At 39.2% G+C, this 25105-nt stretch overlaps 1 protein-coding gene across 2 annotated transcripts; it reads right to left on the bottom strand.

Annotated features, from left to right (window-relative positions):
* Positions 1-1107: 1107 nt before the first annotated feature.
* Positions 1108-25093, bottom strand: TMEM87A (transmembrane protein 87A). 2 transcript variants are annotated; one of them, XM_064713888.1, is made up of 20 exons: positions 24896-25093; positions 23391-23448; positions 19815-19912; positions 18913-19029; positions 17261-17314; positions 17103-17159; positions 15393-15537; positions 14616-14677; positions 12563-12746; positions 11674-11773; positions 10843-10936; positions 10512-10583; positions 8733-8841; positions 7555-7613; positions 7238-7341; positions 6800-6873; positions 5584-5645; positions 4622-4677; positions 3395-3425; positions 1108-3070 (listed from the first exon to the last, which is right to left on the bottom strand). In XM_064713888.1, exons 1-20 carry the CDS (start codon positions 25025-25027, stop codon positions 3029-3031), a joined length of 1710 nt encoding a protein of 569 aa, XP_064569958.1. In that variant the 5' UTR covers positions 25028-25093; the 3' UTR covers positions 1108-3028. The 2 variants fall into 2 exon arrangements, with proteins under 2 accessions (XP_064569958.1, XP_064569959.1); XM_064713889.1 differs by lacking the exon at positions 10512-10583 and adding an exon at positions 9886-9954 and having other exon boundaries at positions 24896-25089.
* Between the last annotated feature and the right edge of the window lie 12 nt (positions 25094-25105).

The raw sequence follows: 25105 nt of genomic DNA, 5'->3' as shown, positions 1-25105 counted from the left end.
GTTTTCTGTATGGTATATGCTACAATCCCAACAGCTACTTCTCACAAATAAGCAAACAAATCCTCACAGAACTAATCAGAAACAAGTACTCTAAAATAAATAAACTCTAAAATACTCCTGCCAGACATTTTCTTACTACTAACAGCTTCTTGAAGAACTTTTGCAGATCTCAGATCATTTCTCCCTCCAGCTCATCAATCCTTCAGAACAGCTTGCATGGTTTGTTTTTGAAAGGAGTATAGATTTGAGTTGTCTTCCCTGCCAACATAATTAAAGGTAACAACCTGCAGGATTTCTGGTTTCAAGCATTCTAGCAAGCTAGCTCACTGAAGCTTTCCCAAGTTTTTCCAAGTCAGGGAGCCAACACGTCAGGTTTCAGAAGAGGCAAAGATCCTTAAGGACAACCAACCCACTTGACCAAACATGCTGCTGAGGGAGAGGCCTCGCTGCTGCAGCCTGCAAGCCCAGCCTCTGCTCCTCAGCCACAGCTCACGCGCTGCCATCTCTCCTGCACTGCCAGGCCCCAGCCCACACCGGCTCTGGGAGCCGGGCTCTCACACAGCTGCTCCCAAGGACTGCACCCAAGTTCCAGCACACGCCTGCTCTGGGCTAGGAAGCAGATGCTCCTTTCCAACAACACAAGCTTTGCTAAACAAGTGAAAAACCAAAAATGGCTAACTAAGGGGTCAACAAGCTCCCTGGGAAATTCAGGACAACTTTAAATACTGCTGGAAGTGAGTAAAAGAATGGAAGAGTAGAAGGCAGCAAGGACTGCTTAAGACCACTGAAGTCAAAGGCTGGAAGGGCCACACTGCTACTATGTTTATTTTAGAATTTAAATTAATAATTGAACTATTAATACAATTAGGGAAACTGGTTGGTTCTTTTACCTTTTTTTTTCAGAAATTCATGATTTGCCCTCTTTCCATTAGCTTTTCAATGACAGACTTCATTTTCAATCTTAAAAAGAACTGAGAACTTAAAAAGTTGAGACTAACTGCATTATATATACCATGGACTAAAGAGCTAAAATCAGGCAGATTTGTGAAGGTGGTAACACTTCATGTGAGAGAAGCAGGAGTAAGAAACTGGAAGGACACAATGTGAGCCTTTCTACTCTTTGCCTAGCCTTTATTAAATAGTACATACAAACTTTTGTGCTTCTAGTAGAGAACATTTTTACCTATTTGTTTCAAAAAAACCAAACAACCCAAACCAACAGGATTTCTTTAAAAATGAAAACAAAACAAAACAAAAAATTTAAATAGCAAGCTTTGTGTAGCTTTATTTCACAAAAAAATTTCCTCTCCCCAAAAGGACACGGGGGTAAATACCTTTTTCATCTATATCAATTAGGCAGGGCAAATTAGAAGTGTTTTCTAATTAAAGATTCTATCTGTGGCCTGAAGAGGATGGTAGAAGAGCTCCAGCAACTCTTGCAGAAGCAGTGAGGTGCTATAGCCACACTTTTTTTTTCCTGTGCCTTTCCCACAACACAGCTAGCAGAAGATGCTGTGTCCTTGTGCCCCAGCTACTGTAAAGTGCCATGTTCAGCTTGAATTGCTGATAAAGAGGAGCTGCAGCTAAGCTACCAGACCTTACAGTGGAATGAATGAAGTACAAGCACATGTTCACCTCTGCTGACATAGCTATGAGAAGACCCAGAAAACCTGATGCTCTATGCCATTCCAGCAGCAGCCACATCTGCTTCCTAGATATCCAGCTGCTGCTTGCCTCCTAATCATCAGTTCTAAAGGTTGTGAACCCAAATTAGAGCTTTTGTCATACAGTCCACAACAGGTTTCCATGAGGAAGTTATTGCAACTTCAGCTGTTGCAGCCAAGCAAAAACCGGAACATTGTCCAAAAGCTCTTCTTCATTTAAAAAGGAGAAACAAAATGCAATTATATAGAACAGAAACCTGCAACTTCGACTGAAACACAGTGATCTCAGAGTACCTCTTGGCCACAGGGACCAGTTGGGACAGGAAAGCCCAGCATCAAATCACTTACATAGGAAGCAATTCTAAACAGACACTGGGAACAGAACTATCCCAGCACCGTGGATTCCCCATAAATCCTCTTTCAAGTAAGGCAGGCAGTGCTCGCCATCTTCTCACAGAGGAGTACCAGCTTCTTGGTGGGAGATGTTACACGCAAGGGGAGAAGAGTTCTGCTGAAACATATAGTTAATATCTGCTTAACATGTAGTCAAGCACTTGTGGAGCACTGCAGGAGTGGTTCTGGTGATGTTTGCTTTTGTTGTTTTATTTGTTGGGGTATTTTTTAAAATTAAATCATGCAACACATGAAAGGCAGGGGCAAATCGTTTTTCCAGGCATCCACCACATTGCCGGCAATGAGATGTGCCACAACAGCGAGTGTTAGCTCTAGGCAGCTGCTACCTACAGGTCAATGGCATTTAAAATAGAAAATCTTTCATACACAGTGTTATGAATAAAATTGCACTTGATTTTGTTAAAAACTCATATCACTGTAACTTTTCCAAATATTTCCTTTCTGGCATCTTCATTTTCTTCATCAACAGGAGCTTCTCCCTAAAACTCTTTCATGCATGTTGACCACATGACATACAACAGCAGCTGTTATCTACCAGAAAATGGGTCTGTTGTTTCTTCAGTGCTTATTTCTATCTGTCCCCACCCTCCCCCCAAACAGGTAGAGGCAGTTCATCTCTAAGTGTCAATTGTAACATCGAAATATAAACTCCTCAAGCAGACATTAGGAATTTTAGTTTCACAGATTAAATATTTGAAAAGTTACAGAAGGTGCTGGAATAGTACACATGTCAATTGCTTAAAAATCCAAACTTGCAGCAACTTTAAATTCAAATTTCCAGAAGTTTTATAATGTCCCTGTGAACTTCCTCCACAGCAAGACACCCTCCATGACATTAAAGCATCAAACTTTCAAGGCTGAGATCAAGAGACAAATCAGCAGGATGCACTTGCTCCACCAAGCAACTTTAAAAGAGGTGTCTCCACTTCCAAGAGCAAAAAGCTACTTCTTCATTCCATTTTGGACCTTTCAAAGTGGGTAATCATTCTTTCCTAGAAAATAAAATACCCAGTCTTGTAATTTTCCCCAGTAGATTTACATTATTCAGAACATGCACATTCACACAAACAACACTCATATGCATTTTAAGTTAGGAGTCCAACTTACATCGCAGATACACCACTTATTTTAAAACACATTTGTACTTTAAGAAGTTGTATTGTGGCTGTTTCCACTATCCTTCCCCTCTTGTAGTATTTTACTGTTGTGCTGACATGAGCAGAGTCCAGTTCTGATAAGCCAAGACCTTATCAACTGACTCATGACTCCCCTGGCATGTCAGAAGACTAATTTGAACTGAAGATTTCTTTACTGACCTCATCTGAATCCAGAAGAGCTGGAAGAGCCCTGCAGTGGGGGGAAAAAGAAGTTAAAATAATTAGAGCACATACTAAGAGCATACTGACAACCATTTTCAACCTTATGTTTTTAGGGCACAGAAAAGAAACAATGAAGACAGACCTTTCAATTTATAAGAAATTAGAGAAAGACAGACAAAAAAGGAAGAGCCCAAGGAGTATCCTCAGTGACCTTCACAGTTTTTATGCTTTTGTATTATCGTTCTCATTAACAAGTGAACAATTTTCAAGTTGCCATGAAATAAGCTGCTTCACTCATACAGGAACACTGCTGAACTGCACTGAAGACATTTACAATATGGGACCATGTTATAAAAACATGTCCCAGAAGTCAAACAAGTTCCACTGGAACTTCAGCCTTTCCAGCTACAATAGATCTCCCATTTATTGGGATCTTGGCTCTTCGCAACCCTGATCACACTCTCAGAAACAGAAAAACCTGCAACAGATTACCTCAAATTACCTCAGATTACCCTCTCCTACTTTATACCAGTCTAGTCCTTTTTTGTTTAAGGAATCCTATCAGCCTTCAAAAAATAAGTACTAGAACTGGGTAAACCAAATTCAATTGAGAAAATGCACTTTTCTTCCTCTTAAAACTTCACCTAATTTCTTTTTTTTACCTAAGTTCAAGCAAAGTTTTGTACTTCAATCCAGATCCTCTGCCAAAATTACCTGTTCAAATTTGTAAATACACAGATCTATGAACTTCAGTTTTGTTATGGAAAATGTGGACACAGGCACTGACACTTCTAGCATGTAAAAGTTATTAAAAGCAGAAGAGATATAGACAGTGTACATAGCTGACTACATTACCACAAGCACAAAAATCACATCACATGTTCCAGATAAAGCTGAAAACTGGATTACATTATTCTATGATTTATATTCAGCAAGATACTCAAAGGTCTTCTCAGAGCACAAGAAAGGGTTTGTTTGTTCTTTGTTTTCTGGATTTATGTATATTGATTTAACTTCAGTAAAATGCAGACCAGTCTATGGTTTCACACACCAAGAGACTGCTCCTTAAGCCAGCCTGTGTGCAACCCCTGCAGACTCCATACAAGGGATCAGAGGCTGCACCCAACCTCTGCCCATGGAAGTGCAGCATACAAGTGATAAGGCATCCTCATGTATTCCTATGGGAAAGGAACCTGCCTCTATTGAGACTACAGAAATACTCACACATCTGTCACTGATGAAGGAACATTCTCCTCTACCCATTTCAGGTCATCCTCTTGCTACAATCACAGAAATTAAACAGAAAACAAAAGTCAGTTTTTCCACAATGATGTCATTTCAAGCCTATTTCTTTTCAACTTACTTGATAAAAAAAAAGGTATTTTAATGTCAGTTAAAAAATTAAATAGAAACACAAACAAAAAAACCCTCATTCAGTTTGATTTCTGGATTACAGAAAACACATTTCAAGGATAAAAAAAAAAAAAGTAAAGAGAAACCCACCCACTTGCTGTGAACTCTGTAACAGTCCTCAACACCACCCCCTTGCAAAACAGAAAAGTTTCATCTTATCTATCCTCAGGTAAATAGTATACAGCTGCAACCAACTCTTGAGAAAACAATGCTAATGACAAAAATATGATTGCTATTATAATGAATTCCTACAGGTACTTTCCACTTTTAAATTTATGCACAAATTCTATGGAAAGAGTCCAAGACATATTTTAGGCCTCCTATATAAATGTGAAAACATCTTGCTTATAGCCACAAAGAAAAAAATGCAAGTCCTCCAAAGTATTTAGGTATGTAGATAAAAATATATACATCACCCCACTCATGTAATGAATCACCAATCTCAAAATCAGAGGGCAATTTATTTAAAATATGTCTCAGCCTCCCTCTCAGACTGACAGATTTGTTAAAATAATACATTAATCACTATCAGAAAATTGTATTGGACAGTTCTCTCTACAGTGAATTATGGAAACATTGCTGAAGAACACACTGAATTCTTGCGTTCCCATCGTATTTACAGGAAATCTCACGAGAAACCTGTATTTATTTTCTTTTCAGCAGTACTGTGTTAACTTATGATACTTTGGCTCACTCACACTCCAAGGCAAACCAAAAAGTTAACAAAGAAGAGATGAGTCTTATATTCTTTGAAGTACAGAGGTCATACTCACAATTTTGTTTGCTTTTACATTCCCATTTGGTTCTTGCTTTGTACTTCTCATTTTCATTCCCTCTGAAGCCAAAAAAAGAAAAAAGATTGGGGCAACTGAATTATAATTGTTCATAGACTGTACATGAAAGTGTTGAGTGTTCATTCAGGATATTTCACCTCAGTCAGAGAGACACAATTAGACAAGCTAATGATTTCAACTGCTTCCCCTTTGAAAGGCTTGCAGTATTTTTTCCTGACAGATGGAAAAGTTTTTACCGAATTTTACAATTTTACCTAGGAAATATAAACTTCTAGTACGTTTATTTAAGCCAGACATCAGCAGCATAGAACTCAGACATAGTTCCCAGAGAGGCTGTGGAATCTCCACTCTAGAAGATACTCAAAAGCCATCCGGACACAGCCCAGGGCAATGTGTTCTGGGTGATCCTGCTTGAGCAGGAGGCTTGGACAGAATGACCTCTAGAGGTCCCTTTCAGCCTCAGCCATTCTGAGACACAGGCAGTTCCTCAAGTTTACTTTACCTACTGACTGCTCACCAGCCACCTGGTTGCCTTAAAAGCTGAGAAGCAATGTGGCCTGGCAGGCAGCCATATAGTGCTGGTTTGCCAAATGCACCAAATGGATTACATACTTCTCCTCAGCTCCTAAACAAGCCAAACAGCACTGATATACCCCAGCATAACCGATTTGTGGACAGACAGCAGTAGGCATGTAGCCCTACCTTTCACACAGCTTACAAAGAGAGGTGCTACAAAAGACAATTTCATGAATAAACATATTCACTCCTACATTTACACTGGACATTCCTATGCTAAGCCCTAATGTAAAGAATGAAGAAGATTTCACAGTTGAGACAAGAGATAATAAATGAAAATTCTTAAATGGGATTTTAAAAGAGAACTGCACACTAAACCTCTGCCTAGCAATAATATCCAAGAGATGCTTGTCATCACAACTGGATTAAAACCTAAGACATGACATATTTAATGAAACAAAGCCCACTGGACAGGGCAAAGCAACCACAGCAGTAGCAGTGTTTTCAGTGTCAAGAGAAAATCCCAGAATTAAACAGGTGATGTAAACACTAAACATAAAGCCAGTGTTTCCTCTAGAATTCTGCGTATCAATGGCAATTTTTGCCAGAGAGCAAGACACCTTCCTCCACAGAACTGCCTTCAACACCGAAATTGAGTGGAAAATTTTTTTTCTCCTACCAAAGCTTTCCTTTAGCATTGGCTCTTTCTGCTCATCATCATCCTCCTCTTCTGACAGTGGTGAGAAAGCAAACCTATGTGAAAGAATAGTGAAAGAAGTGAAAGAATGAAAGCTACCTTAGTATTCCATCTCTTGTCTCCCAAGAGATCCATTACTCCAACACATACATGGCTTGATTATTCTGTGAACCTCACTGATTATGTTTAGTGTCAGTCTTTAAAACAATGCTTAAGTTACTTCTTTTGGAATAAGCTGAGCACCGTGAACAGACTGGATTTTATGTATGTAACTTCTCTAGGTTTACCTTTCCCTACAAACACTGCTTAGTATTCTTATTGATCAATGGACAGCAACTAAAAATCATCCACCAGTACTCTTTGAATAAACAACCATTCCTACAACCCAGGATTTTTAGAAAGAGGTAAGAAAAGCTGAACCTTTGGTTGTTAGCAGATGGTCTCCACAGAATCATGATGACAAAAAGGATCATTGAAAACAATAAACGCCAGATGGCATCATCCACCCATAGCTCTTGCCAGTCCTGTCAAGAAAACCAGCACAAATGAAAGATGTTGTGAAGCAAGAAAGGTCATGTCCTCATCTCTTTCCAAGGATGAACTATAGGCATCTGTCAAAGAGGCCCATTACCCATAAAAGTGATACTTTTAGCCTGTGGTGCTTTGTGGCAATCTCACTGCCAAATATAAACTTATCAAGAGGCAGCAATTGTAGAAAACATTTAATAGAAACTCACCGACTGACAGTCCACCAGCCTGAACTTCATGGTTGTCCAGATGATGAATACAATAGATGCTGCAATATTCAAACAAACAAGCTGCTTATTACTACAAAAGATATCAATCCAAATACCCAACTAACAGGACCGTGTTTCCCAAGCAAAGATCAAAGACCTCAAGTCTTGAAATGCAATTTAATAGTTTTGGAAAACAAGAAATGGATCTATTGCACTGACCTTAGAAATTTAGGCATAGACCAGTATATTTTACTCATGTTTCTTTACAGACACAAGGCATAAATCAAATAAAGAGTATTCAACCAACTCCTAACTACTATTTATTATTCTTATATCACTTTCATCTAGCATTCAAACCATGGTTTCATTATCACTTGACAAGTAAAGCTGACCTTACCCCTGAAGTAACTGAACAATCTGATCTGCTTGAATGCCTTAAGCATTCAGATCCTGACCCGTAACAGTTCCAACAGGCCAACCATGCTCTTACCACAGTTTTAGAAAAGACTTTCCTCCACTAAAGTATTTTAAGATGACCAAGAACCAGGTGCTGAAAGGGGTTTCATCAGAGCCAATTTTCAAAAGGAATGTACTTTTTGATTGTTTGTTTAAATAAAAAAGCACAGTCTTTAAACTTTTCTGTTCATTGTATTTATAGCAGATAACCTGGAAGTACCAACAAATTTATTCTTGAAATTCAGTTGATCACATATAAATGGAAAAAGAAACTCAATCTGTATTCTTCCAGAACAGAGAGGGCATTATGCTAAAAAACTAAGAATACAGTTTTTCTAAGAATCACTCTGATCTTCAGACATCTTAAAACCCCATCGCATACATCAGTATCACAATTTTGGCAAAAAGTATCTCTGTGAAGTTAACAGTATAAGATAGTAATAAACTTTTGGCCCTGGCAGCTTGAAGTGGGACAAAAGTGCTTGGTTAGAGGAGCTGCATAGAACTACTGATCTTGTTAACATCAAGACTAATAATCCACAATCTCTGAAATATCGACATAACACTAGGCAAAGACCCACTTTTAGAAATGGGTCAAGTGTTAGAGATACCAAAAATTTTGACTGTACTTACAGAAAGGCCACCAAACTTAAAATGTGCAAATCAAGCCCTATATGGAAATGAAAAGTGCTTTTACTTAACTGGAAAAATTTTCTGCTTACCTGCTACTGCTAAGATGAGTGTGTTGGTGAAGTGCCGATACAAAGAGAGTTTCACAACATTCCTTCGAAGTTTTAGCAGCTTCATTGTCTGAGTTAAGCTGATGAATATGTATGGAAAGTCAAGGAAAATTCTCTGAAGGGACAAGCTAGTCACAAACTTAGGGGGACACAAACTTTATATCAACAACTCTCTCAATCACACACTTAACCCTCCAAAAATTTAGACTATTCTCAGTAGAAGATTTATGCTACGACAAAGGTCTCAAGAGAGCAAAATCTGTCCTTTTCATGTTATTTAATCATCTACACCTGTAACTCTTGTCACACAAAGATGGTATCCAAACCTCTATTTTGGACTATGGCCTTTTCCCTCAGGAAAGAGTTGGCTGTGCTTTTGATAAATGAAAATGAAAATCTAAACCAGAAACCAGAAAATAGTTAAGATCTATTTAATGCATACGGGTGCCTTCACTTTTTTTTTTTTTTCTTTATTTCCACAGTGACCAAACAAGTGGTTAGGAGAGACATCATGATAGGGGAAAACTGTGGCTGTCACAGCTGGGCAGTCAGCTATTCACATTTTAAACATTTTTTGTGATCGACTTTAGCTAAGAACACTTTAGAGGGATTTTGCCATACACAACTTCAGCATTTGATGTCAATTGCTAAAGTCACACAAGATTATGGTTGCTTAAAATGAACACATCAAGACACCAAAAAATAAACACTGCCTCATTTTGTCACTTGACTTCAAGACCAGTTCGAATTTTACAGAGACTTTTAGGTTTGATGTTGATAAGCAACCTTCTCCCTAAAACATAAACTGATTCCTTTCTTCAAAGGCTACTGCTCTGGTGCCATGACATGCTATACACTAGGGCAAAATACTTTCATACTCAACAATGAGAGACTGATAGCAGACAGAATACATTTTGGAGCAGCTTTACACAGGCACAACCAGTTCAGCAAAAACAGCAGAGGCTTACCTGAACACTCAATTATAGAACTTCTATAACCTTTACCAGAAGTACAAAAAAATATACACTTAGATCTTACTTAAAAAAAAAGTTCAGCCAAGAAAAGACTCAAAAAAAAAAAAAAAAAACAAATTCAAAAGAAAACACAACCCATCAGGTAAAACAGTGAAGGATATCCACCAGCACAGGGCAGTATCTAGGAAAGCCAGGGGAATAAAAGCCAAGGAGGCAAGATCATTCTGGGCCTGGAGACAAAGAGAGAGCCAATAAGAACAAACTGAAAAGAAAACAAAGTAGAGAAGTAAGAAGGGTCAGGCTGTTTTATGAGAAACCAACAGTATGCCACCACAACACTTCCAAGTTTTGCTACAGAAACAGAGGGCTTAAACCAAGAGTTTTGTCCAATGTACAGAGAGGAACTGACAATACCACACTGACAGTTCTCCACCAGCAAGGCAAGAAACAGTTTTCCAGATTAAGTCAATCTAGCACTGTTAAAAGGAGTCTCTGCTGAGGCAGCTGCTGTGATTAATTGCTCTGGCCATCTCCATTACAGAAAATTAGCAACCAGCTTGTTAGAGGTGCAGTAATTAGATCTTGTACACTATCCATGGATGAACTGAAAGCTCCATTGGCAACCATGAGTTTGACTAAAAAGGCAAAACTTGCCTTTGCATGTACATCATAAACTTATCAAAGTCCTAACAGAAACAAGCAAATCACCTTTTATTCCTTTCAAGGACAAGACAGAAATAATAAGCTATGAGCAAGGTCACACATTCTGCAGCTTTTAAAAGGATATCCACAAAATAATACAGGCATCAATCATGGACAGGGCCAAGTTTGCTATCAGAGCCACAGTGTCATAGAAAAACTGGAAAAGTATCAAATATACGACAGGTTAAATACTTTAAACCAAAACCAGAATAACAGAAATCTACATCCCAAGAGGCACTTAACGAATCCAGTAGCATCACCACTCACACACACTTCCCCAGGCACAGCCTCCAAAACTGGAGCAGTGGGAATTTGGTTTGGTTGTTGGGGAGGGGGAGGGAAAGTAGCTGTTCACACAAGTACATACAGCCAATATGTTTGTGGCATATGGGAAAATTCAAGCAGTTGTTACTGACCCCTGTGACTCTAAGAACACCTTCCATGCCAGAAAATAACAGATAAAGGGCTCCAGCCATAACTACTTTGTGAAGAGTCACTCCAAGGCGAGGTCTGTAGGAAACAACATGAAATTCAGATTAAGTGGAAACCAAAAAGTAAAGTCATGTCAACTTGAATCTAAACATAAGGTATGAAGCATATGAATAAAAGGTCCTTGTAACAAGCCACATCTAGACCCAGAAATATTATTATGGTCCTTGAAACTTACTATTCATTTTGTCTTGGGTGTGATGTGACTAAGGGAGAGACACGCAACAGTCCTGTTTCTTAGTTAACCTGTTTAGCTTTTTATGACCATTTCAATTAGTCTCATCCCAATTCCTCACCAGTGTCCCCAGCAAACCCACACTTGCCAAAACTTCCCACTGCCACCTAGCATGCGTTTATACCATTGAATACAGCTGTGGATAGACAAATGAGCCCCAATCTTACTGAGGCAGATCCCCTCCCCTATCAATGGTTCTTGACCCTACCCCATTTTTATAAGCTTCCTCTCTCTCAGAAGGCAGGCCCATAAATTTCCCATTCCAGTCAGTAGAGCATCTCAGTAATGACTCAGAAAATCACCCTACAGTAGCACACAGAAGTAGATGGAAAGAAGAGTAATCACAGTATGGAACTGTCTCTGCTTACTACAGAAGAAGTCTAGATCTTCAGAGCACTTAACTAAAGCACTTACCTTTAAACAAGCAAAGTACAGGGAGATGAATACTGCCCTAAATTCTTAAAAACCAATAGTGAAAACCCTTTTAAACAGATCACAAAAAGCCTGTAACAGAATTACTCACTTGACTATCCCATATCCCAGGCTGACTATGATGACCAAAGTTCGAGCCAAGGAGCGCTTCACAGCAGAAAGAAGTTCCGCCAGTATTACTGCTCCTTGAACTACCAAAAGCAAAGAGGAGAAAGACAGGGCATTAAAATGCAATTTCTGTTTTATAAACTACTGCATGCAATTATAGTATGAGAGCAGACATAAAAGTAGGCTAATGAAGTGCATAGTCTTTTTATTATCTACATCTGGAGTTAGCTTTCAAAAAAGATAGGTCACTTAGCATTAAAAAAAAGCTACAGAAAAATTTTACATCCAGCCTGGATACTCTTCCAAACAAGTCAACCAACAAAACTTTCTGCACCATGGGTATGGCAAATTAGCAAAATCATAATGATATTTTACTTGCAGTGTTTCATTTGTATGCATCCAGTCTGAAAACTAAAAACCCAAATAAAAGAGTTTTAGGTAAAGGGAATCTCTTAATATGGATTATGAGGCTATGGGACGAATACTAAGGTATCCACAATGCTGTCATGTTGAACAAGGAGTTTCGGAGCATCTTTCCAAGGTCTCTACCAATTGTGAGAAATTAATTACAAGCTACACTGAGCAAGTCCTATTTTAAACTTAAAACCACCACTGCAACAACAGAATGTAGCATTCTATATACCTAAGACACTACTCTCAGGAGTCAGAGAAAGCAACAGCATTTTAGCATTAGAAGAACACAGAGCACCATGTTTACAACATACAAAAATACAGAAACTCTAGTTCCCTGTTCTTTGTTTTGAAACAATCCTCAAGTAACCATATAGTTAACATGTATGTGCCACCCCAATTTAGCATAAGCCGTTAGTGCTGTCCCCTCAATCATCCTGCACAAGGCAGCTGCCACCTACCGGACTCGCCCGTGTAGCGGATGTTCTGGAACTCGGCATAGAAAACGGCTTTCTCCAGCATTCCCAAGAAGATAACAGCACCAATCCAGAACTGGATCCTCAGGAGATCCCGCCAGTAACAGGCTGACCACGCAAGCCACAGAACCCCAAAGAATACGTACACAATGCACATCACCATGAAAAACTATTGCACAAAAAGAAGAAAGACACAGGAACTTTAGACCCAGAAAAATAATATCCTTGCTTCCATTCCACAGCTGTAAGACAACTCTATTTTCTCCCCTAGCATAGCAACTTTGGAAGTTTTTAAATAGACAAGCATTGTTTCATTTGTCTTCTCTGGACTCTTTAACAGTGAGAGTCTAATTTCTCACTACCAACAAAGGGAATGAGAGTAACTGAATTTCTGCGCAATTTCTCCCTTGAAGAATAGTCTGGCAATTTTTTCCAAGGAAGATACATTCTACCAGATTCCAAAAGGTAAGAATTCAAGCAAATCATCAAGTACTAGAAACTCTATTCGTTCTCATGTATTCTTCTATTAATAACTTCATCATACATTTACAGAACTCTGCAAATAAACTCACAGACCACCTTTAGACACCATTCCATAGAACAGAGATGAGCAACCAATGCTTGCATGCCCTGTGTTGAAATAATTTGACAACTTTTCTCAAAAGCTGATTTCCAGCAAACTCAGCTTTTTACCAAGTTTTAGGCCAGCAAAAAACCTGCAGCTGACAAAGAAATCCAGATATTCATTTAGATATTAAGATTTTGTGATTTTTGATTCAGTTTTGGTTCAGTGTTACTTGCTTCAGAAGAACGTTTCATGGTGTGTCTCATACAGCAAACAATAAGCTTGACAATGTTACTCAATGCTGAATTTTCTCATCATACCAAAGAAAGGCAAAAAGAGGAATAAGGAGAGAATAAGACATTAAGTGAATAGCAGGAAGTAGTTAGCACAGGACAGTGCTTAATAATCAAGCAGTGTCCTCTTTCAGAAGTAAGATTTTTTTTTTAGAAAACCAAGCAAACACTTAATTTCTTAGCTGCACAATCCACCAAAACTTTCACAAACTGAAAACACCTTCCTTAGGAGAATAGCTTACTGATCCTTACACATTTTCACACCTGACCATTTCATCCAGTTCAAATGCTAAGAACCTAGGCAAGATAGCTCACATGCAGATGCTGTGTTGAGAAAACATTTAAAGATACAGATTCTTTTCTGGTCCTGTCACATGGGATATTTTCACTGATGAATTACATTTCAATAGGGCTGCTGGAGGCTTTTTGCTTCTCCAGGAAGTAAAATGTGTGTTTCAGAAATGCTGCCAGGCTCCTCTATTGACAGGCTGCTCTTGCCAATAGAGTCAAGCTAGAGACCTTACTTGCTATTGATCCCCAGCTAAAGTCTGTCTTCACTACATAAACATTTTAAGTTCCTTCATTGTTTAGCCTTCTCAACAGAAGAAACTAGAAACCAAGTCAATAACTCCTTTGAATAAAACGGGGATTAGCTCTTGGTAGCTCAATTATGCTTTCACTGCTAAGCAGTGTTAAAGACCTCCTCATGGGGTGTCAAACAGCTGGTGGAGGAAGCGAGATTAAGCTATAAAAGAACAAAGAAGGCAGTGACAAATGAAAGGGTAGCTGCAAACAAAAGCACAGAATAGCAGATTTTCTAAGACATGAGCTAAGGAGAAAAACAGCACCAGTAAAACTTGTCAGTTTAGAGCTAATAATACTGATAACTTCAGGAACATAAAATTAACAACCATTAATTCAAACAATCCAGAGAAGGACAACATTGGCAGCACCTGCAAGGAACTGAAATCTCCGTCTATCTCCCCTATCCTGTACTAATTACAAAAATAAAAGCCAAACAAACAAAAAAAGCCCATCAAACCAAAAAACACCCTTGGCTAAGTAACTTTTGCTCCTGAGAAACTAGCTCTGTGTTTCCAGAAGTATGACAGCAGTGTATTTAATTGACATTCAAATCAACTGATAATTTTATAGATCAAAGAAAAGCTGGTTTACTTACAATCATCAGAGGGTAGTCTGCAAGGGAAAGATACTCATATGGCCCCTTCAGTTCTACTGTCACTGTCAAAAGACAATCCAATTACAAAATCAAACAAGCACCAAAAGGAGGAAGCCAGGACTTAATTGACTTTCACTTAAGTGTAAAGAAATTCCACATCTTCACATGGCCTTTAAAATCTAACTTGCACTTTAATGAACCTAAGACTCATGACATACTCAGCCAAAAAGCATGCAGCTTAAAATTACACATGCCATTACTAAGTAACTCATAGCAGTACTTAAAAGTAATTTTTGCTGGACATGCATGTCTAACAGGAAAAATTCAGAAACACATGTATGTTCACTTCTTAAGGGGATTTTTCAATTTCTCTGAAGTTTGAATAGGTTATCAATGCACTGTTAAATAGAATACAATAATAATTGTGATAATTATAATCTTTATACTCTTAATTTTTGACTTATTAGTATAGATCACTGTATTGGTCTGCACACTTCTGAAACAAAAAAAACCAAGCCTCAAAATTGAAATGCTCGGGACTGACGTTTCCTGAGTTCTATCAGTAAACTGACAGAACAGTCTCAGGATCTTCAAGAGAGAAGCAATTACCTCTCTTCTTAAATGAGCAGTAGTAATACCCTACCTATGTGAAGTGAAAGACAGTGTCTTATGAAATTAAACCATACAGTATATGCTAAGAGCACCTTAGAATACTTTGACTGGGAATACATAAAATAGTGCTGTATTTTCAGTTGACTCTGTAAAGAGCTATCTTACTTGTAAAAGGCTTGCTCTCATATGAGGAAGGTGTTGTTTTTTCAGTTCTTTTAAGCCTGGCAGCAGAATCCTTTGCAGTTTGTACAATTTGCACAATAAATATATACGGCCCATCTCGCCAAGTTTTGATAACAGCATTCATTGCCTGAAAATAAAACAGCTCCACATAAACAGTGCACAGTCAAGGAGACAAGGAAAAGACAGAAGTAGACTGGCCATATATGAGTGGTAGCTTCATGTAAATACAAATTTCATCTCTTCCAAGACCTAAAACTTGTTAATAATTATCTGATATGGGAATTTTAAAGGTACTTATTAGACATCACACTTAAAATTTAGTTGTTTGATTCATGAAGAATCCTCAAAGACTTCGGAGATGATCAGGACTTTTTCTGCAAATCTAACACTGGCTTACTGCAAAAGTACTCAAAGGTACTGCAAAAACTACAAAGAATTCAAGAAAGCATCACACTTTTTTCACTACAGAAGCATTAGGACCACCACAGAGATTCCTGCTGAAGTCAATTGCTTGGGAACTGCAGAGCTACAGAACTCATCTCCCTGGTGAAGGCTGAATTCTACAGCATAATACAGAAGTAGCTTAGCTGTAAAAGATTTCCATAGTAGCCATTTCCTATGGACACTACTACTACAGTCCCTGCAACAGCTCTCATACTTGCAAAGCTCAAATCTTGCCAGTGAACTAACAGAGGAACCTTGTCCAGATAAATATTTGCACCATACATCAAATCAGAGGTATCTTGCAGCTCCAGCACACAGAACTGTTAACTCCACAAGTGAAGAAGCTCTAGATCTCTCAGAAGTCGCACTATTTACTAAGAGCTTTAAAGTTAAAACTTAGATTATCTACATGTATGCCACTCCCATGACTACTCCAGAACTGCAATAAAGATTTTTTTTATAAAGGCCTCTCCAAGAGAAAGTCAGTATCAAGAGCACGCATTTCTTTTAAGAAACCTCTTGACTGCAAGATGCAAAGCAAATAGAATATTATATATATTAAAAAAAAGTTTATGCTAATATTCATAAAAACACAAAACTTAGAAATGCAGTAAACTTGAAAGAAAATGGGTAAATTTATATACACAAATTTTGCCTTTAAAATGCCACCTTTTCTTGCTGCATTGATTCTTTACTTCATAACTGTACGCATCTACTTATGTTTCAGCTTTACAATAAATGGCCCCTTATGTACACAAGGAGTAAAATACATTTTCTTTCTTGGCATCCAGGACATTAAAGTTGAAGTTATTTTGAGAAATGTTCCTAGTAATATAATATAAAATAAAAATACTATGAAGTAATCAGCAAACTTGTTAAGTATAACGTCTCTGAAAAAAAACTGACTGAAGACAAAACCAAATGTATTCTGTAAGAATTAGTCATCATTTAAAGAAGATAATTTAAATTACTATTTTAAATTAGAATGGAAAAAGAATTTTATTTTTTAATTTATACCATTGGTTGGAATTGTATCAGTTCTGTATTTCACTTACAGAAGAAGCAATTACTCTGTTTTCTGTTTTCCCAGCACTACCTAGTTTCAAGCTAAAAAATTCCAGGTGTCAAAAAACCATAGAATATGCTACCATCAAGTTCTTACACAAAGAAATATAAATTTTAAAAAAGCAAACAAAACCAAAATAAGACTGCTGAATGACAAGCCATGCCTAAATTCAGTATACATACAGTTTTATCTGTCACCATTGTGTGATTTCCTGCACTCTCCTTCTTATCTTTTAAGCCCTTAGGGAGAAAAAAAAAAACACAGAAAAATGAACAAGTAAATATGCCAAAACTACCTTTTCCATGACTAAGCTGCATCATTAGAAGGAAAGGAAAATTACCTCTTGTTTCTCAGGTGAGAGAGGCTCTGGACGAACAAATTCTTTATAGAAAATCTGCAAGATATAAAACAGGTAAATAATTTATAGACACTTAATAGGCACTTTAACATTTACAGGCACTTCACACATTAACATGACATTATCAGAACAGCTTCCAACAAACTTCATAATTCTTTAAACAGTTGTATTGGAGAGCTTTCATTTTTCTAAATCAAACAATAGTCCATTTGTGCAAGAAGTCTTGAATACTTAATGTTTTGTAATTTGAGAGTTACTTTTCCTCCCCTCAAATAACAGGCATCTAGTTTTAGAAACCAGACATGATAGTAAGAAGTTCATTTTCTTTTTGAAACATGAATCAGTTGTGTATGCCCATCACATGATTAATTCACCACAAACAGATACAGGGTTTTGAGATTTCTGCCTTAATCTATGCAAAGGTAAGTCCCTGGATGAGTGAGTGCCTATTAGAGATTAAATTTTTTCTAACTCTCCTAACTATGGTGACTCAAAATCTAGTGAAACTGCTACACCTCAAGGACAAGGCTGAACATTTAGAGAAGAAATCGCTGCGAAACTTCAGAAATTAGTATCTGACAAGAATATATTGTTAAGAATTCCACAGACTTTCCAGAGACATTGGAGAAAAACTTAAAGATTTTTAAAACCTTAAAGATTTTCACAAGTATGTTTAGTTAGGATGCCCAAATCCACGTTACACAGGTGAACTCACAAGATCTCTTCTACAAAACCAAGTAAAAACAGTAAAAGCATGCATCATTGATTTTTTTTCCTTTTGAAAACCTTTCAAGCCATCTTCACACATCAAAGGAATTAGAGGCATGCAAATAGATTATTAAAAGCCATATTTAGGCATTAGTCTTTTTTCTTAATTAAAAAACCCAAACAACCAAAAATACCAAAAAGCAACCCACAACACTAGCTTCAATAGTTATGAGACACTTCCCAGTATTTTCTATCCATAATCTTTTGTCTACGTGAGGAATGGCTGAGCACAGATGGAACACTCCGTAATTTGCCTTCAATTCTTAAGTATACCATTAAATAAAGACAGCAAATTACACTGGTATTATCATCAGTCTGCTGATACACAGCTGGTGTAGAGCTGATGTCTGCACATTACTTCCCCATGCTAATTTTGCATTGTCTTGTTGCTTTTACTTGATTTTTTTCCAACATATTCTAGCACTACTACTCCATGAGTGCTAAAGTAATTCATTTTTCAAAACTCATTTCATTATTTGACTAATAAATGCCAGTCCTTTATTGATTCAAGTTTAGTGGGATTTTTACTCTGCTGCCACTTCTAATCAACTAGCAGTAGCCTCCTGTACATGAAACAAATTCAGAATACAAAACCACAAACTAAAAGAACATTGTTCTGTACATAATTCTACAGGATTTGGTTGAGGTTTTCTCGCTACCATGAGCAAACCATTGAAGAGCAAGCCAGAAGTGAAGGAAAATTAAGAACTCATCATCACAGCTTGGTTGTCATAAACAGATAAAAAGAAGTACCTCCCATCCTACAGTGGTACTTACACAAGATGCCAACAGATCTACCAGGAATTACCACCCTCTCTATATATTGTATAAGACAGCAGAGCAAACTCTGAGGTTTCTACCCATACCTGAGGCCTGAAGAGCTCAGAGCAGTTTGGAAAAAGGAGAGAAGCAGTGGCATAGTATCCTGACCAACCCGGATGCTCTTCAGCTGTAGTCCCAAAATAGGTATCTGCTTGTTCATCCTGACAAACAGAGTGGAACTTAGGTTAGCACCAAGTACTTCAAATGGTTTATTGCAGTACACAGCTACAAGACCTGGAAAGCTTCGTAGTTTCGCTCTGCACACACTCTTGAATCAAATTTAGTAGAATAAAGGCATCAAAACTACACAAGACTATAGAAATGATGGTATACAGGCTTCGAGTAAGAATTAAAAAGTAGAGATGTAGCAGAAAAAATAAACTTCAGTCTACACAAACAAACTCTGTATTATCATTTTAAAGAGTGAAGACTCAGTCCTGTGTTAGATTAGTAGTTACAGCATAATTAATAATTTAAGTAAACATGGAAAAACATTAACCACAGAAAGCACAACCATGTTCTACCACATTAGCTAGAAACATTATACATTTTGCACAAATTGCTAATGCTTGCCATAAAGAACAGAATTTAGACTTAATATGTAAATATTCAATTTTTTCTATTCACTGTCATTAAGCATTCCTGCAAATATTTTCATATACCATAAACTCACTCATTTTAGAGTCACTGCATTCACTTAGGTTCTTGGCTTAAAACAATTTTGATAAACATTTCCACCTGATCCAAAACGCAAAAAAGTCAGCAATTGCAGCAAGTTGCGGATAATTTCCATTCTATTCCATAAATTTGTTATCTTCCAATGGAAGAATGTGTCTTTCAGGCCCAAATCACAACGTGGATGCAAGAGAGACATCTCTAACCCCCTCCTTCCAAAACCTGCTTACCTCTAAAAACCGTAACTTACGTTTTCCCATGGAATTCTTACCCCAAAGTTGAAGACTTCATTGTAGCAGTCAGAGTATCTTAAGTACCAAGTCACATTGAAACCCTGGGAGGCGTCACAAGCTTTTTCATCTCCTTCAACTAAGAAAACAAACAAACAAACAAAAAAAAATCAAACATGAGATATGTAAGACACCATCTGCCTTCCAGGTTTCCAGGTTTCTTCTCCCATTCTGTGCAAAACCAACATAATTAAATTTTAAACATGAAGCTGAAAGCAAAACAATAGAATATTTTCCTCAAGTAATTCATTACTGTTCAGTGAAAGAAAGAAGCATGTGAACAGAATTCCATTATAGCATTATACAATTCTATTAAAGAGCTGAAGATCATTTGGAAACTTTTTGTTCTGAAGACAATCAAGGATATTTCTGCAACTGCAAATACCAAATGAGGAGAACAGCAGTGACTCCAATACACAAAAAGGGCCTCCCTTTCAGAGACAGGAGCACATGTAACAGGCAGAGAAAGCTAGGAACAGGATAATGCTAAGCCATTTCCACATATAATTTAAATATACCACCATGCCATCACCAAGGAAATGAAGGTAAGATAGTGCCAGTCGACAACCAGCCTCCCAAAAGACACACAAGGTATCTACACACTGGCCCATGCTGTCTAAGCTGCAATGCTACCTGAAACAGCAGTAAGACACCTTTCCTCTGTGATTTACTTTAGTAACAACACGCATGAAAAGTGAAACACAAGACTTTCTCCCTAGCCAGGAAAGGTTGTGTGGGGGTTTTGTGTTTCAAATCTCATTCTTAAACTAAAGCCCAATGAAGAGAATTTGACATTAAGAAGACAAGCTCAACCCTTACATAAAATGAGCAGTGACTATTCAGAGTCTCAGAAGAGCTATTCAGATTATTACATTTGTGTTTCCCCAGTCAGCAAATGGCAAAACTCTTTTGAGTTAACAGATACTTGCAGTGGCTAAGAAGTTCCTACAACTTTACAGGCAACATTCATATCAGAGGAGGCATCCACAACTTTCTTACATGTACACTTCTAAGGAATGTTTCCATACTGACCAGGCAGAAAAAGCAATTAGAAGGAAAACCCTGCCACCAGGTATTAATTGACTAATCCCACTTTATACCTCGTGAGTACTAAAGCACATTTTTAATACCAAAAAATTAAGCAAAATCACTAAAAAAAAGGAGTTTCTTTATTACACCTTCTGGTAAGCATGAAAACAAGGTATATATGTTCCACATTGCCCTAGATGTTGCAGAGGGCACAATAAGGAAACTAAAGCACTGCAGTGACATGGGCAGATGCCAAATTCTTTGTTGACACAGGCTTTTCTAATAAAACTGACCAAACGAGGAGTATCTCAAAAAAAGTGCTAGCATAAAATAAGATTCAAAAACCCCTTTTAAATACTTTTTCTCTGTGAAAAATAAATAGGGAACTACATATTCAGCAGCAGCACCCACAGAGGTAAAATAGGTCACTAGAACAATCTGCAATTTCTGCAAACATCAAAATTACAGAAACTTTAAAAAGGAAGTACTTCAGAAAAATTATCCATGGCATTTACTGAATTCAGCAATATGGAAATTTAAGTTCCTCAGCCTTCAAACAAAAGCCAATAATATTCAGCTTGAATGCAGTCTTTGTACTCATTTACAGAGAACAGGATTTCTATCATGATCCTATACAAGAAATTAAATGCCTTCTAGAACAACACTTCAAAAAACTAGATAAAAATAAATTCATTATTGACAACACTGCATGCCAGCAGCAATCTTCCCAAACAGAAGCAGAAAGCATCAGACACCAATGTGCCATACAGATTAAAAAAAAAAAAAAAAACAAAAATCAAGAAGAGGGGAAAAAAAGGAGAAAAAGAGATGCAGGTGCTCAGGAAAACCATAAACAGGCCATGAGCAATCATGTTTGGCAAGAACGGTCATTTTGTCCTCACAAACATCACACATCGAGGCAAGAGACAGGAAACAAAAAGAGAATAGTTTCCACACAAGCATGGGCAGAAAAAAAAAAAAAATCACAAAGTTGAAGCTTCCCAGCATCAGATGCAGTTTAAGTTTCATCTAGTCTGAAAAAATAAGTTCCCAGCCTTTGTTCCTTCCTCTTTCATTTTTCAAGTTCACGTCAATCTTTTAATCACACCGATATGTAAAACAGGTGTCTTCACTAAAGAATTTTAAGGCTTAATGCCTGTTTAAAGGTTAAAAGTACAGTGTAATTCAATTCCACATCAGGAGGCGGGTGGTCCAATTCTTAGTGACAGATCTGCCCTACAACAAATAATTTTTTCCTATGCCTCAGCTCCACCCCTCTGTTTTTTTGGCACAAGTAGATTTACCACACACATCACTTCAGAGACCTGTATCTTAGATGCCATGTCACTACAATACACTATTTATATTAAACTTTAGACAAGAAAGCCTAAAACCTACCAAAGCACCAAAATACCCTTTCAACCCCCACTCCTCTTCCCAAGCAGCAGATTTCTAATTTTGATCCTGCAGCTGTACACTTGCAATTGTCTCACTGCAAGATGCAAACTTCAGTGGGTCAGTTAACTTGTCAAGTGGGAAAGCCCTAACACAGAAGTGATGCACCTTCTCTAATAACCACTCAAATTCTACCCTCCTGTTTCAGATTCATGTGGGATCAAGAGAGGCACTTCAACAAACTCTCCTTGAAAAACTGTCCCAAGAAGGGCATGTATTGGAAATTAAACCTGAAAAACCACAAGTACAGAGACTAAACAGCCTTCCCTCATGGTAAAAACTGGTGCAAACAACCACTTAAAGTGTTCAAAAAAGATTTCACACTTTTCTAAATCAACTAGTCACTTCTATAACATCTTACTGCCATCTAGATGCTGTCCTCATGTTCACAGGCAAGAGGGTATTTCACAGAAACTTTCCTTGGACCAGAAACCTACATAACCCATAGACCTGGCCAGATCAGCAAAGAGCAATACACAGAAGAAATCAGAAGGCTGCCAACATGTTTGCTCGACAGAACAAACTCGATGATCCCAATCACGCACTGGGATCAGGAGAAAACACCTCTCAGGAGAGCTCTGCTGCAGTGTGCAACATTCCCTTCCAACACCCAGAAGCACTCAGCTAATAAGGAACAAGGCTTCAAAAAACATTGCCTTCTGTATTCTCATCAGCATACAAATAGCCCCTGTCCAGCTGGCACCAGATCTCTCAGACATTTAACAATCTTAGATAGGAAAAGCACATCTCACAGCACAGCGCAGCACACCCCACACACGGTTACCCACCATATGAAACCAAGTGGTGCTCCCATTGCCCATCTTGCCCTCTCCACAAAGAGCATGAATAGAGCCATTCATTTCTGCTACAACCTAAGCAGATCACAACTGGGAAGCTCCAAGGCTGTTAACAGACTCAACCATATCAGAGCTGTGGCTTTCATGCAGTGCTAGATTAGCTGTCTCTGGGGCCAGTGCAGTTTAACACTTCACAGTGTTTTGAGTTCCAAATGTTAAAAACAGGAGGGGCATCAAAAAGCAGAGAGAGCAGGTTAATTCCTTGTAACCACTTACATCTCAGGAAAATGGTGGTGTTGCTGAAGAGAATCTTCCCAAAGCTAAACTTCTTCCCCTGCAAAGGCACAAAAGAGGAAGAGGTATTAGTGGGTTTGACACCTTATCAGCCCTAAAATCACAAGCCAAACAAGTTAGAAATGATAAAAAGCAGTTACCATTATTGACAGTGCTCCAGGTGCACTTATGGTGGAGCGCACACATGATGTAGGGCTTCAGCACTTTTCTAACTTTAGCAAATCAGCATAATTGACAAGAATCCCCAATTAGAAGGACAGTAAATGAAGTAAATTCCCTCTTGGTTTGACCCCCTACTGGAGCCTCCCCCTTGCTTCTAGCCCCACGCTGCTTATCCCTAAATACGTGGGAAAGTGAAATGTCCTGAGTTCACTGAAGAAGCAAGATCATAGTAGGATTCCAGGAATGTCTTTGTCTAACCTAACAGGGTAGGAGAAGTACTGAAGTTAGCTAATAAATTATATAAGTATAATAGTTTATAGAGCTACTAATAGATGAAAAATACATACATCTTTTGGCATCAGGCTTAATGTCATGAGCTTAAGTAAACATAATCTTCCATTTTGAGTTTTAAGTCAATACAGTAGTGAAAGCAAATGTCAAATCTGGAGCCAGTCTTACTGGACTTTCCAGTCACGCTTCACCACCCTCCAACATACTCTTGAAGACGGTTTAAGAGGCTTGGGGTTTTTTGATCCGCAAGTGGAATCAACTTCACGCTGATATCTGTTGAAATGATTACCATTTTCTTGCTGATGAGATGGTCTGGACCATCCAACAAAAAAAAACTTTGTTCTAAGAACCAATAGGAGCATTCACCGTGATCCTTCAGTTTTGTTCCTGAGGCTCAAAAGCTTCACATAAAGTACATAGTACTCTCACTGCCTGATAAAGTCCGACCGAATTTGAGGCAAAACAGCTTTCCTCCATGCAAATTCAAGCAGGCAGGGTTTATGAGAAGTGCCGGAATCCCTCCACCTGCCCTAAGGCCCACATCTCTCTCGGTCCAGCACTGCAGCGGCCCAGCTTCCCCGAGGCCAGGCCCCGGCGCTGCCCGGCAGTGCGGGCCGCCAGCCCGGCCGCACGGGGGGCGCAGGGCGGCCTCCCCCGCACAGGGCCCACCGAGGCCGGGCACGACACTCCCTCCTTCCCCACGGGCCTCACAGGGGCGGCTCTCCCTCCGCCGCCCATCGGATTATTCCCCGCACAAGCCTTCTCTCCCCTGCCGCCACCGCCGACCCGCCGAGAGGGCTCAAGCCCGGCAGCGAGGCAGGAGGCAGCCACGGCCCCGAGCCCCCGCACCAGCTCCGGCTCAGGCTCAGGCTCCACAGAGGCGCGGCCTGGGCGAGACGCGCCCGAGGGCAGCCGTGCCGCCCGAGGAAGACGCGCGGAGCAGCCACGGCCTCCCGCCCGCACACGTTCGCCCCGACCGTCGCCACACCGACCGGCCCGGCGGCGGCGGGCCCGGCCCCGCTCCCCGCACTCACCAGGAGCACCGGCAGCCGCCATTTGGAGCGCTGCCCGGCGCCCGCCGTGCCCGCCAGCAGCAGCACCGCCAGCAGCCGCAGCAGGACGGCTCCGGGCCGCCGCCGCCCCCCGGAACGCGGCGCCGCCGCCATCCCGCCGTACGGAGGCCGCCGCGCTGGCCGCGCCTCTTCCGCTCCCCGCGGAGGGACGCGGCCGTCGTGGGCCGGCGA

Source organism: Zonotrichia leucophrys, chromosome 5, assembly GCF_028769735.1.
Source record: "Zonotrichia leucophrys gambelii isolate GWCS_2022_RI chromosome 5, RI_Zleu_2.0, whole genome shotgun sequence".
Lineage (NCBI taxonomy): Eukaryota > Metazoa > Chordata > Aves > Passeriformes > Passerellidae > Zonotrichia > Zonotrichia leucophrys.
The sequence above is the reverse complement of the archived record's forward strand: the minus strand, read 5'-3'. Positions and strand labels throughout refer to the sequence as shown.